This window comes from Engystomops pustulosus, chromosome 4 (genome assembly GCF_040894005.1).
Source record: "Engystomops pustulosus chromosome 4, aEngPut4.maternal, whole genome shotgun sequence".
Lineage (NCBI taxonomy): Eukaryota > Metazoa > Chordata > Amphibia > Anura > Leptodactylidae > Engystomops > Engystomops pustulosus.
The window spans coordinates 200,107,301-200,121,295 of NC_092414.1; the positions used below are offsets into that span (position 1 = coordinate 200,107,301).

At 46.3% G+C, this 13,995-nt stretch overlaps 1 protein-coding gene across 1 annotated transcript in view; it reads right to left on the minus strand.

The window, feature by feature from the left end:
* DOCK5 (dedicator of cytokinesis 5) overlaps window positions 1-13,995 on the minus strand; it is a 44,612-nt gene that overhangs the window by 6,464 nt on the left and 24,153 nt on the right. The window contains exons 16-41 of the mRNA XM_072149408.1: window positions 12,983-13,055; window positions 12,144-12,247; window positions 10,918-11,086; window positions 10,731-10,828; window positions 10,406-10,495; window positions 10,170-10,270; window positions 9,145-9,279; window positions 8,259-8,370; window positions 8,078-8,148; window positions 7,282-7,388; window positions 7,009-7,145; window positions 5,840-5,935; window positions 5,651-5,749; window positions 5,468-5,562; window positions 4,483-4,561; window positions 3,426-3,526; window positions 3,180-3,238; window positions 2,606-2,760; window positions 1,892-1,977; window positions 1,656-1,812; window positions 1,313-1,353; window positions 1,141-1,231; window positions 898-1,017; window positions 713-802; window positions 446-550; window positions 32-173 (exon numbers count right to left, since the gene is read on the minus strand). Coding sequence (XP_072005509.1) covers window positions 32-173; window positions 446-550; window positions 713-802; window positions 898-1,017; window positions 1,141-1,231; window positions 1,313-1,353; window positions 1,656-1,812; window positions 1,892-1,977; window positions 2,606-2,760; window positions 3,180-3,238; window positions 3,426-3,526; window positions 4,483-4,561; window positions 5,468-5,562; window positions 5,651-5,749; window positions 5,840-5,935; window positions 7,009-7,145; window positions 7,282-7,388; window positions 8,078-8,148; window positions 8,259-8,370; window positions 9,145-9,279; window positions 10,170-10,270; window positions 10,406-10,495; window positions 10,731-10,828; window positions 10,918-11,086; window positions 12,144-12,247; window positions 12,983-13,055 — 2,713 coding nt within the window. The remainder of the gene's footprint in view (window positions 1-31; window positions 174-445; window positions 551-712; window positions 803-897; window positions 1,018-1,140; window positions 1,232-1,312; window positions 1,354-1,655; window positions 1,813-1,891; window positions 1,978-2,605; window positions 2,761-3,179; window positions 3,239-3,425; window positions 3,527-4,482; window positions 4,562-5,467; window positions 5,563-5,650; window positions 5,750-5,839; window positions 5,936-7,008; window positions 7,146-7,281; window positions 7,389-8,077; window positions 8,149-8,258; window positions 8,371-9,144; window positions 9,280-10,169; window positions 10,271-10,405; window positions 10,496-10,730; window positions 10,829-10,917; window positions 11,087-12,143; window positions 12,248-12,982; window positions 13,056-13,995) is intronic.

The following is a 13,995-nucleotide window of genomic DNA, read 5'->3' on the forward strand; positions in this document are numbered from 1 at the left end:
TTTCCCCCCAAATTCTTATAAATTAGGATACGTTGCTTTGGCGAGTTCCTGATGTCATCTCCTGGTGGGGAGCTGCTGGAGAGCTTCTCAGCGTTGGGAAACTGAGTCAGAAGCCAAAGGTTAAAATCCTCGAGCCGCTCGTATTCCTTCCCCCGATATATGAAGATCTTGTTCTGTAAAGAAGATGAAGGAGGACCATGATAACAGGGGGACAGGTAAGAATAAAGGGATTCCCAAAATCATAAATTATCACAGGATCCACAAGTTAGGTGATAATTGCTGGTCACATGGACAGGGGTCTCCTGTGTAGGTGGAAGGGGGCATGTGCACCTCATATTAGGGACATGTCTATTATGGGCGTGATCCTGGCAGTGGGACCCCAGGGACCAGACTTCTCTTATCTTGTGGATAGGTGATAAGTTGTAATGATCTGCCCTTGTCTTACCCGCAGGAAGGAAGGGAATCCCTGGCCGTAGTATCCAACAGCGAAGTACTCCGGCTGTAACCTCAGGGAGCGCATGATGTTCTGGTAGAAGCCGGCCTGTTTATTCTGGGAACACAGAGAGGTCAGAGATGATAATAATGTAGGTACAAAGAATGGGGGTCCTATATAGAGTAAGGGGGATCTGTTATGGACACCGTAATATCAGCCAAACTATGGGAGAACCAACTGGTGATTATGGAAAAGTCCTATCTACATGGAGATCCTTACCAGTAGGACGCTGAGGGGCTCGTAGTGGAAGATCTGGTTCTCATACATCTCTATAAGCTCCTTGCTGCGTATAATCGCCTGCTCCCACATCTGTACGAGGTGAGAGAAGCGTGTTACATGTATGGGCAGAGTGATAGAGGACGGGTCGTGGTACCACATGGCTTGGCGGTAGACGGTGGGCTCACCTTGCCTTTATCAAAGAAGGATATAATCTCCAGGTAGAGGCGTTCCTTCAGCTCCTGCTGCGTGTACACCGTGTAACTGTCCCGCTGCAGTAAGTGCGGTGCACAAGGCTTATCTGACCACTAGGGGGCGACATGGTCACATGATCAGGACAACAGATTCGATTTTCTTAAATCTCAACGCTACATCCTACATATATATGAGCGACTATACCAGATCACGTATGGGCGGTATAGAGCACTGACCTGCAGCAGCTCGGCATGTAGGAGCAGGGTGTACGCCGCCTCCGTGTAATTCTCCTTGCTGAGGTGTAGGTCTCGTAGTTTGTAGACGTACCTGCATAGTAAGAACACTTATAGTACACAACACAGAGGAGTATATGGCATCACATGGACCAGACACCTAGATCCTACATACCTGATATAAATATCCTCCCGCTTCTTCTCCTTATAAAAGTTCTGTGCAGAATAATCATAAAATAATAAGGGATCTGCACAATATACATGTATATCATGTACAATACAATCCCACTCTGATGGTGCGGAAATCCTCCATACAGAATCCAACAGGAATTTATCCAATATTCCCCGGATAGAATTCAATGGATATGGACACATGTGCACCAGTATGGATTCCCCAATCTCTGGGGGTCCCCAGCATTTAACCCTAATCCCTATTAAGTCCCATTGGTAGGACAAGGGTGGTACTACTACTAGTGCTGTACATAGGAGGTAGATATGGAGACAGGTCCTGCTCCTACCAGCAGGTTGACGGTGCAGCTCATGCGGTTCTCCTCGCTCTCGTCGTTGGCGATGGTCCGGTAATCCAGGAGGTTCTCCAGCAGGCTGCTCACCAGGACCGTGAAGACCTCCCCCGAGCTGGACAGGTACTTGTGTTTCCTGCAGTGCTCCAGCAAGCTGAGGAGGAACATCACCAGTCATCTCAGAGAAGAAGACATGAGACAACCATGTTATCCGTCACTAGGAGACTACTCACAGCTTCTCCAGAAGATCCTTGTACTGCCTGTCTCCTCGTCCTCCCTCCACCTCCTGGTCCAGACGTGTGATCAGCTCATTCTCAAACTATGGAAGAAAAGAGACCGGACACCTGACATATCTATAGGTTGGACTTCATGGACCTGTGTCTCTTTCCAACCTTATTAATATGAAAATACCATCCTCTAAAAGGTGTAGAGACCCTGAGTACCATCATCACCCCCATCGCTGACTTCTGTGACAGCCAGACATCTTGAACAAGTTTAGCTTGGTCTCCATGAAAATCCATCATCACACTACCAGTATGTTTGGAGCGTGGGAGGTAACGGGAGGACCCGGAGGAAACCCACGCAAACACGGAGAGAACATACAAACTCTTTGCAAATATAACAAGATTACCACAGTCACGGTGCCTGGATCTATGAGTAAGTGTCTGTGATTTATCCTGATGGATTTTGATGGAAGATTCTATTTAAATAATCAGATTAGTTTTTGCTGCCAATAGGCAAAGCCCAAAATACAGCTCTGTAGGAGGTGGGGATTTTGCTGTCACCACTGTGGGCAATAATGGGCTTATAGATTTCCTCTTTAAATTATCAGTGTTTATCCAAAAATATGTATTAAACACATGTGGAGGTAACATATCCCTATTAAAAACCTGAAATATTTTATTTAGGAGATGGATATGGGCAGCTCTCTGTCCGGCACCACTTACCATATGGAAGTGCCCGCTGCCACTGAAGTTATGTTCATGCTGCATCATGTCAAAGAAGATGGGGATGGTGGCCTTACGTAGGTCTGGTTCTGGGGTCAGGGTCACCTCCAGGATTGGTCCCACCATGGATGGGATGAACTTAATCTTGTGAGGTCCTAATGGAGAGACACGTGAGGAATATGAGAAAGATAGCAAATATCTATACATCATATACTGTATGGCCTAGACTTCATCTTGACTCAGGAGTCATTTGTCTACAAGAAACCTACAGCGCCACCGGTGTTCATTGGTTGTGACTGGTATTGCAGCTCAGCTCTATTCACTCCATTAGATTACATTAGGTGTCACACAGATTTTGGGAGAGTTCAGACCTGTTTTGAAGTCCTTTTAGAACGACTATAAGGCAGAGATTCGGCAAACTGGCGCCACTAGCAACTAGCCATGGCTGTTTGGTGATATGTCCAGGTCAGGCAGCCGAACCTGACCATCGGGTCTGCTCATCTTTACTGGTACTGCCCATATTTTAAATGATCATTTTCATACTCTGTAATATAAGGCAAGTATTTGTTCTCACCAAGATTATACCACATATCCCTGATCTTCAGACCGACCTCTTTCCTCATGTCTCCATACCTGCAGAAGACATCAGATAATATAACTAATTACACATCATATACACTTACTATCAATTAACTGATTGGAACGATCAGGTATTAGCCGCAGCATCTGAGGGGTTAATCTGATCTGTTCCTATGCCAATAGATATACACAAGTGAAGACCCTAAATAAAGATGGATGAATATGATAAACATGTTCTCACTTGCACAGGATCTTGTGCCGCTTCTCCTGAGAGAACTTGTGCAGCTGCAGCGACTCGTGGGTTAACAGCGACACGGCCAAATGGAAAAAGTTATTCCAGAGCTGAGGGGGAAATAGAGATGAGTGAGCGCTGATAGTAATACCCACTACTATGCCCCCCACAGTGATTGACAGTGAGAGTCCCGATTACTCCGCCCACACACAGTGATTGACAGTGAGAGACCTGATTACTCCGCCCACACACAGTGATTGACAGTGAGAGTCCTGATTACTCCGCCCACACAAAGTGATTGGCAGTGAGAGTCCCGATCACCCCGCACACACACAGTGATTGACAGTGAGAGCCCTGATTACTCCGCCCACACACAGTGATTGACAGTGAGAGTCCCGATTACTCCACCCACACACAGTGATTGACAGTGAGAGTCCCGATCACCCCGCCCACACACAGTTATTGACAGTGAGAGCCCTGATTACCCCGCCCACATACAATGATTGACAGCGAGTCCTGATTACCCCGCCCACACAGTGATTGACAGTAAGAGTCCTGATTACTCCACCCACACACAGTGATTGACAGTGAGAGTCCTGATTACTCCACCCACACACAGTGATTGACAGTGAGAGTCCTGATTACCCCACCCACACACAGTGATTGGCAGTGAGAGTCCTGATTACCCCGCCCACACAGTGATGGACAGGGAGAGTATATTATCACATGATGGAAGGTGTGTATACGCTCAGTATCACCCTCCAGTTATAGATAACACTGGATATAAAGTGCTCCGGCAGCTTTTCCATTATTGCGGATTTCATTACTTCGCTGCTGAGAAAGCATCAGCATAAAACCCTGTAATCACCTCAATGAATGGAATATTTATGGAGAAGCCATTTTTGTCAAGAAGACATAAAAATGCTCTCACAGTAATTGGGAGCCCAGGCCTTCCACGATTTCCTGGCAGTCGTACGGCTCTTACCGTAAACGGCGAGAACGCTTTGGCATCAGCCGGTCTAAGCCTTTACCTCAGCTGAGACCTTCATGTGCAGGAGGTTCTCACCTGAAGCTCAAAGTTGGTCTGATCCAGGAAGAACTTGTTCAGAACCACAGAAAACCTGTTCATGGCCCGGAGGAACACTCTGCAAGAGGAATGGCCAGAAATTAGGAACAAAGTTGCCATGTTTTGGCTGATCGTTATGAAGAATAATCTATAAAGACTATTTATTAATCTCGTACCCACTAAGTGCCTCTTATCTCAGAGGCCATTTTATAGAAACTCAACGGGAGGGCTGGACTGGCCCCCACCAGAGTCTCCTCAGGGACTGCGCCCCACCAGAGAATCCTCAGGGACTGCGCCCCACCAGAGAATCCTCAGGGACTGCGCCCCACCAGAGAATCCTCAGGGACTGCGCCCCACCAGAGAATCCTCAGGGACTGCGCCCCACCAGAGAATCCTCAGGGACTGCGCCCCACCAGAGAATCCTCAGGGACTGCGCCCCACCAGAGAATCCTCAGGGACTGCGCCCCACCAGAGAATCCTCAGGGACTGCGCCCCACCAGAGAATCCTCAGGGACTGCGCCCCACCAGAGAATCCTCAGGGACTGCGCCCCACCAGAGAATCCTCAGGGACTGCGCCCCACCAGAGAATCCTCAGGGACTGCGCCCCGCCAGAGAATCCTCAGGGACTGCGCCCCGCCAGAGAATCCTCAGGGACTGCGCCCCACCAGAGAATCCTCAGGGACTGCGCCCCACCAGAGAATCCTCAGGGACTGCGCCCCACCAGAGAATCCTCAGGGACTGCGCCCCACCAGAGAAACCCCAGGGACTGGCCCACCAGAGAAACCCCAGGGACTGGCCCACCAGAGAATCACCAGGGACTGGCCCACCAGAGAAACCCCAGGGACTGGCCCACCAGAGAATCACCAGGGAATGGCCCACCAGAGAAACCCCAGGGACTGGCCAAAATGTGAATCCTCTGTATTTAAGCAAAGGTAGATCAGAAACCTGAATTTACACACTAAGGAGCATATTTTAGGACACCTACTTGTTCTGCGTCATGGTCATCAGCATCCAATCCTTCGGGAAGACTCTTTTTCCAATGAGGTCCTTGAACATGATAAATGTTTCCATCAGAAAATCCTACACAATGCGGAGAGATAAGGGGGAATGATGAATGTGAAGGAACATGAATGGATGACTGGAGGTAGTCACTGGAGGTGGGACTCACAATGATGTCTTGTCGTGTCTTGAAAGTGCTGATATAGTGATCGTAGTGATAATCTTGCATCTGTCGGAGGACGGCCGTCATACAAGCCACAAAGCGACCCTACATGTGGAACAACCAGAAACATTGGGGCATATCCACTATATCACCCCCTACTCCATAGCCTCCCCTAGTGGTGGAGTGAGGACTCACTATATGTGCTGACTGCCGGCTCATCCCGATGACGGTCCGGTTTATCCTCCGCAGAAGACGCTCCATGATGAGCTGGATATGCTGCGTGGAGTCACACTGCACGGACACCAGGGAACACTCAGGGTATATCCAACACCAAGAACAATCCAGACCTACACAGATCACAACCCTCCTACAGAGAATTACTTACCCTCCCTTAAAGGGGATGTATTACCTGTATCTAATAGTAGAACTACAGGAACCTGTAATCCGGAGATATTCATTCCATACGGTCAGAAAGCTGTTTTTATTTAGGGCTTGGACTCTACATTATTCTAGGGTGAGGTCTGGGGTCTGTATTATCGTAGGAGCCCGATGTAGGGTGTTGTGTAGGGTCAGCAGTAATTTATAGGACTGAGGTTTCCATTGATTCAATGGTCTGGTTTGGGGTCCTGATTAATAGAGGGGTCTAGCCACTGGTATGGCTCATGCACAGGGTGAAGTCTTATGCACATGTCCACTGGATAAAGGGAATAGTAATAGTGTGTCAGCTTATCCGTACAATCACAAGTAAAGGGGTTCTAGAAAGTTTGAATGTTAACCTCTATGAACAATCTGATTGTTTGGGGTGTGATTACTGGGACTCCTTCCATCTTACCAATGGATGTAGTGGAAGGTCAATCGTGCATCCTGCTGATACATTGTAAAATAAGAAAGCTATGGAAATTACTGAACACAGCGCTCTCATAGACAGTGAGTGCTGGAGATACTGGAGCGCTGTGTTCAGCAATTTACAAGACTCCTGTAGCATTGACTAGAGCGGAGGACACTTGCTCAACATGTTGCTTCCCCCATTAGTGAGTGGGGTACAAACTAGCAGAACCCCACTGATCCGAACAGTTTGTCCCCTAGCCACTTGGTACATCCCCTTTAAGCTCGTCCGCACAGAAGATTGGAGCAGACTACAAACAATAAAGACTAAAAGTACATTACAGGCCTGCTAGGATGCCCACAGGTTGTGTGCGGTATTACATCTCAGACCCACTTACATTAATTTTACCTGCAATACCAAACCCAGCCACTGAACATGTGTGGCGCTGTATTTCTAACAAAAAAAGAAAATTCAGCAGAACCCCTTATGAATACCTATATATTTTTTTTAATTAACGCCGTATTACCATCTTACTTACTGCTTCTTTGTTCTGGAGAACCTCCAATATATTACTGAGGAGCTGACCGCTGGCTTCATAGTCCGGCTTGTTACAGTTATCATCCAGCTGTCCGCTCAGCTGGTCTATAAAGAGGGGCAGGAGGGCATCCCGGCACTCTGCAAAAATTACAATATTATTAGATTATATTATAACAGTTTTACCTTTATATACTGCATATTAAATTATAATTTTTGGATATTAATATATCATTTTATTTTATGATGTTATAGTGTTTGATCTCCGTGTACTCACCTGATTGCAGGAAGAGGTCGCTTTCCACCACTTTGCACATGCAGGTCAGCGTCTGGTGGACCAGCTGGTCTGGAGGGATGCTCTGCAGGAACTTGGTGAAGAGCTCGCTGTGAAATAATAAGGAAGGAATTGTCTGTCGGTAAATATTCCACACTATCATTTTATATTAAAGTTTAATGGGAACCAGTCACCAGGTTTTACCCCACTAAACTACTTGCCCCCTCAGGTAGGGGATAAAATGCCCATTCAAAAATTCTTTTTTTTTTATGTGAAATCTCATCCATTTACCTATAAAATAATCCCCCCCCCCCCAAGGTAAAATATGACTCTTCTCATCCCATTTTCACATGAGATGAGTCAAGTTTAGTGATTACAGCAGTAGTGTCACTTCAAAAGCCCCTATCATCTGTTCTATAGCACCTAGAAACATGTTGCTGGTGTCATATTACAGATAAAAATCTCATCTTTCAGATCAGACTTGGACATACAGGAAGTTAAAAAATAGACAGGAACTGGATTTTTATCTGCCACTTGAATTTCCAACTATGTAGCTCACAGATCATAAGCCTGATGTGATCTGAAAGATGAAATCCTTATCTTTAATATGATACCAGCATCATCTTTCTGGGTGCTATAGAGCAGAAAATCAAGCAGAGCAGTGTGAGGACAGGCCTTGAACATAAATCCATATTTCACAGTCCTGCTGCTACTAATATCACACACAAAAGATATGATTACACAGCTGATACCTAGCTCTTCCCTTTAAGAAGACCCGCTATTCCGTGAGATTATTTACCTCAGCTCCACCGGATCAAAGACATTTTTCAAGTGATTTATAATTCCTGGGAGATACTTCAATGCGGCCGCCTGCAGCAGAAGACAACATCAGAGCGTGCGCTGCATGCGCTGGTCCTGAGGAACACATGGCAGCAGGCAGATGGGTATAACAATGATGGCAGCCTAGGCCCAATACACACCTTAATCTTCACGGCTTCCTGCAGGGGCCGGTCCATCAGCTCATTGAAGGCCAGGAAGAGCTGTCGTATGGAGTCATAGAACTGGTCCTTGCCTTCCTCCTGACCGTAAAACCTGCCGGGACAGGAGGACAAGAGACAAAGTCATGGAGTCATATCTCAGACTGGACCAGCCCGGGCACTGCTACAACCCAAATGATAGACCGAGTAGTGGCCAGGCCTAGGGGTAGAGGGCGTCAGAGATAGAGGTCTTATACCTCCACATGCATTACCTGCTTAACAGCTTTATTATTTGGGCACTATATGGCGGCACTATATAGCAGCAGTATTTCAGCCCTATATGGTGCCATTTTGTATATGATGGTATAATTTCAGCACCATATGGTTGTATTATCAACACCATGTGGTGCCATTATTTCAGATGTATATGATGGTAGAATTTCAGCACTATATGGTGGTATTATTTTACAACTATGTGCTGCCATATTTTACATGTATATGGTGGCATTATTTCAGCACTATGTGGTTGTATTATTCAACACAATATGGTGGCATTATTTCTGCACTGTATGGTGGCATTATTTCAGATGTATATTGTGGCATTATCTCTGCACTGTATGGCGGCATTATTTCAGCACAATGTACTGTGCTTAGCATTACATGATGATATTATTTAAACAGTAATTGGCAGTATTATTTCAGGGCTGAATAGTGGTATGAGCTGAGCACCATTTGGCAGTATTATTATTTAAGCACTATATGGCAGTATAATTCATTTACTATATAGTGTTATTAGTTGAGCACTGTATGGTGGTATTAATCAGTCACTGTAATACATCATTCACATATTGCAAATTACACAATACCATGAAGTACTGCAGACACCCACCTCAGGTACAGGTCCCTGGACTGGACAATAAACCGAAACAAGTACTTTATGGCTTTTAGGGATGAGAAGAGCATCTCCCTATAACTAGGATCATCTGCGCTCCGCACATACCAGGTCAGCACCTTGATCAGCTTCCTATGGACAGGGTGGAATATATACAAATATTAATTAGTAATGTGAATAACCATGGACTTGAAAGTGTAAGCAGACGAGAGGTGTATTATGAGGTTCTGCAGCAGCTGAGGTGTGCATTATGAGGTTCTGCAGCAGCTGAGGTGTCTATTATGACATTCTGTAGCATATGAAGTGTCTATTACGAAATTTTTCAGCAGCAGAGGTGTATATTATGATGTTCTGCACCAGGTGGGGTGTGTATTATGACATTCTGCACCAGGTGGGGTGTGTATTATGATGTTCTGCACCAGATGAGGTGTGTATTATGACGTTCTGTACCAGATGAGGTGTGTATCATGACGTTCTGTACCAGATGAGGTGTGTATTATGACGTTCTGTACCAGATGAGGTGTGTATTATGACGTTCTGTACCAGATGAGGTGTGTATTATGACGTTCTGTACCAGATGAGGTGTGTATTATGAAGTTCTGGAACAGATGAGGTGTGTATTATGAAGTTCTGGAACAGATGAGGTGTGTAGTATGAGGTTCTGTACCAGATGAGGTGTGTATTATGAGGTTCTGCACCAGATGAGGTGTGTATTATGAGGTTCTGCAGCAGATGAGGTGTGTATTATGACGTTCTGTACCAGATGAGGTGTGTATTATGAAGTTCTGGAACAGATGAGGTGTGTAGTATGAGGTTCTGTGGTAGCCGAGGTGTGAATTATAAGGTTTTTCAGCAGCAGACGTGTGTATATGAGGCTCTGCAGCAGCTGACGTGTGTCCTACAATGTTCTGCAGCAACTGAGGTGCGCATTATGAGGTTCTGCAGCAGCTGAGGTGTTCAATGGGATGTTCTGCAGTAGCTCAGGTGGTCAAGAAGGCAGAAGCAGCGAGAGGCACACTTACTCATAGGCCAGAGTCGTACTGAAGTGCTTGGTGATGTAGGTCTCTAGGACCGGATTAAAGTGCTGAAACTTAATATCTGCAATCAGGGAAATGATAAAAACCTAAAAAAAAAAACAAAAAAAAAAACACAGGATAAAATTATGAGCAAACAATCAAAAATATGTCAACCATGGAGGAACAGGAAATGAATATTTGGAGCAGAAGACATCTGGTCATCTCCTCCATCCTTATCTCACCAGGGCATCAAACACCAGCACGTCACAGATCTCCTTGTCTGGTGCCTCCATCATTATGTTGAACAGAGCGTCCAGTGTGTCCTGCAGGAACTGGGGACCAGAGAGGGACAGGAAGCAGAGGAGTCACACACTGGAGCCTTCTACATCCAAGACAAGTGACACATTCAAGAGAAAACCCTTGAGATATCTGGAAGTGGCCTCATGTCTCCTTCAAAGCCAAGTCCTCCTGGTAGATCATAGATAACCTCGGACCATCAATAACGCACTCCTTACTGTGCCCTTAAGGCCTTGCAGACCAGGACAGCTTTAGATCCTTCTGGCTTACCTTCATGATTTCGCTTCCATCTACTTCCATGAGCTTGCGAAGTGCTTGAGAGATAGGTCTAGGGTTAGAGCGCCAGTTGAGGAGACCAAGTAAGTCCACTGTGGAAAATGGGACAAAGGAGGTCAACCACGTCTGAGATGACCCTAACACACACAGTGGTCCACCACCACCACACGATATCCCTCACCGTTCTGTGTCAGCTTGGTGGAGCAGATCAAAGTGCTGATTTGGAAGCTGTCCTTAGTCGGTGTTAGACTGGGAGCATGTCCCCGCGGAGAACGGACCTCTTCTTCCTCTTCCTTTGTAGCCGGGAGTAATAAATACATCTTGGCGTCATCAGACTTCTTGCTATCACCCTACATAGAAGGAGATATTTTCTATGAGAACCACACATTGGAAGCTTCTATGTCTCAGCAGCAGTGGCGGGTATAACTTGTATGTCGTCTTACGAACTCCCATCGACAGAAGTTTTTTACTCTGAGTAGTCCCAAGTAGCCATATTTTACCTATTCCATTGACTTGTTGCCAAAAACCATTCAGGACATTGACCATATTCCTGAGGCAAGTTCATGCAGTTGGCCATAAGTCCTGCCAATAGTTAAGTAGATTTGCTATGCAACCTGATGTCTCATCTGTCCCAGTAATGGTTCTCGCTGGCCATCACTCCTCTGTATCTTTTGGACTGGTTGTCTTGGTTCTGACCCATGATGGTGTCCTCTGAAGCAACCTGAGCAGTGATAATCCTTGCCTACGCGACAGACTATTCGATGAATTCATCAGCACTGCTACTGCCGATCAGCAGGGTCAGATTAAGGGTGGTGGGGGCCCCTGGGCGCAAACTGGGGGGGGCCCTTCCAACAATGTTTTTGGAGGTATATAGCCTGTCGGCCCCCTGTAGTATGTAGCCTGTGGTATGTAATCTGCCGGCCCCCTGGAGTATGTAGCCTGCCAGACCCCTGTAGTATACAGCCACCAGCCCCCTGTAGACTTTAGCCGTCAGTCCCCTGTAGAAAATGGCGATTTTGGCAATTTCCCCCATCGAAGGCAGCTGTGTCTCACTGATACAGCTGAAATCCTAGACCCCTATGTGCGTTGCGTGCGGCCACTGGCCGCTGCACATTGCACAGAGAGACTGTCAGTGACTCAGCTGGGCTCCTTAAAAAGTGAAAGTGGTGGGGGCCCCGGGGCTCGAGCCCCAGGAGCCCCTCCTTTAATCCGGCCCTGCCGATCAGTGACTATTCTGAGGACCACCTGAAGATCTAACAAAATAACCCTTAAGGTCCTATCCACCCTGCTTACAAGTAATTTCCTTACGGTTTATAAAAATGAAGGATAGTACAGCTCTGTGGTCATCACAGCACCCATTCCTAGTGCTCCTCACTCCTCATGTAGACTAAATAACTTGAATCTTACCTTATAAAGGATCAGGTCATGAAATCCATCTCTTAGTGTTGTCCCATCTTGGTTCATCAGCCTGACAAAAGCCACCCCAAACACCTTCTCCGACTTGTCCCGAGCTGGTGAAAGACCAAGGAACAAAACTACTGAATATCTAATGGAAAATTCAGTCTGGTTTACAGTTCTACTAGAGTAGTGGTGGAAAACCTATGGCAACAGTGCCAGAGGTGCCACTCAGAGCCATCTCTATAGGCATGCAGGCCGTCAGCGCAGAATGGGTTTGCCAGAGAGGTTGAGTGACTAGAGGGCACCCTTCTACAGTCTTGGGTAGCCATGGGACTGCATGAGGATCAAGGAGATGTGGACAGGGCTGGATAATGATTGGATATCCTGCTCTTTAATTCCTCCTGATCATGGGGACCTTGGGGGGAGGCTACAATGATAATCCAAATTTCCCTTTCTCCTTTTAACAGTGAGACACCAATATAATTGGCAGAGAAGGGAGCAAAAAGTTGGTGTGTCAGCACTTTGTGATAAATGTTGGCTTTGGGCTCTAGTTTGGGCACTTGGCCTCTAATAGGTTCACCATCACTGTCCTAGAGCTTATCAGGTGTCTTGGTAATAGGGTCAATGTGATGGACCTCCTGTGGCTTCATGGACTTGAATCCACGGCATCATAGTCTTTTCCCAACCTTATCCTATGGGTCCAGTGTCCCATCATATGAACCATATCATCTGAACTCCTGCAACCGTGAAGCTTTGGGTGCAATTATTTTATATACAAATCGGTCATTACATCGTGAAGATTGACGCTCCTGATACTAGACGTCTACTACATTCTGTATGAGACTTACATTCCTGAGAGGAGCGGTGCCGGAAATTAAAGCGTAGGTGGCAGTGACTGACATCTTCAATGGGTATAGAAACCTGCACGGACAGAATGAGATCATGTGGATAAAAATATGGGTACAACTCAAAAAACCAAATGCCAGGATAGCTTAGTCCTTGATCACCTGACCTCAAATTGGTCATCTTACGATTCTGAAGTATCCTGGATTATCAGGAAGCACAAAGTTAATATAAGTGAACAAAACTTCTGACCGTTCGGCATGGATCTTCAGGACTCTCCAAATAAAACTGTGGGGGTCATTTACTAAGGGCCCGAATCGTGTTTTTCCGGCCGGTTACGTAAATTTTTCCGTTTTGCGCCGATTTTTCCTGTATTGCCCCGGTATTTTGACGCACACGATCAGATTGTGGCGCATCGGCGCCGGCATGCACGCGACAGAAATCGGGGGGGGGGCGTGGCCGTACAAAAACCCAACGGATTCAGAAAAACCGCCGCATTTTTTTTTAAAAAAGTGTCGCTGGACACGCGCTTACCTGCACTCGGCCCGGCTTGGTGAAGTTCAGTGCATTCCGAGGAACTTCAGTGCAGCAGCGACACCTGGTGGACGTCGGAGGAACTGCCTTAGTGAATCGCCGGAAGTCCTGAATCCCCCACACAGAACGCGCCGCTGGATCGCGACAGCACCGGGTAAGTAAATCTGCCCCTGTGTGTACTTATTCCCAGAAAGTCCAAAGACCTGAAGCCCCTAATATACAGGTCCTCTGTGCACATACTCAAGTGGCACACATTGCCCATCTGGCCAGTACGCCAGTATAAAAACATACTACCCTATACTTCACAGTAAAAAAAAAAATTTGCATTCGAAAAAAAATAAAAAAAAATTAAAAATTCCAGTGGGTAATTAAGAGTTAAAAATTTTTATTGTCCTACATATCCCTGGTTAAATAAAAAAAGGGTGGTGCCGTTAAAAGTGGCCAATAAACTTCCTATGCCATCCTTGCTTGGGTAATTAAGTAC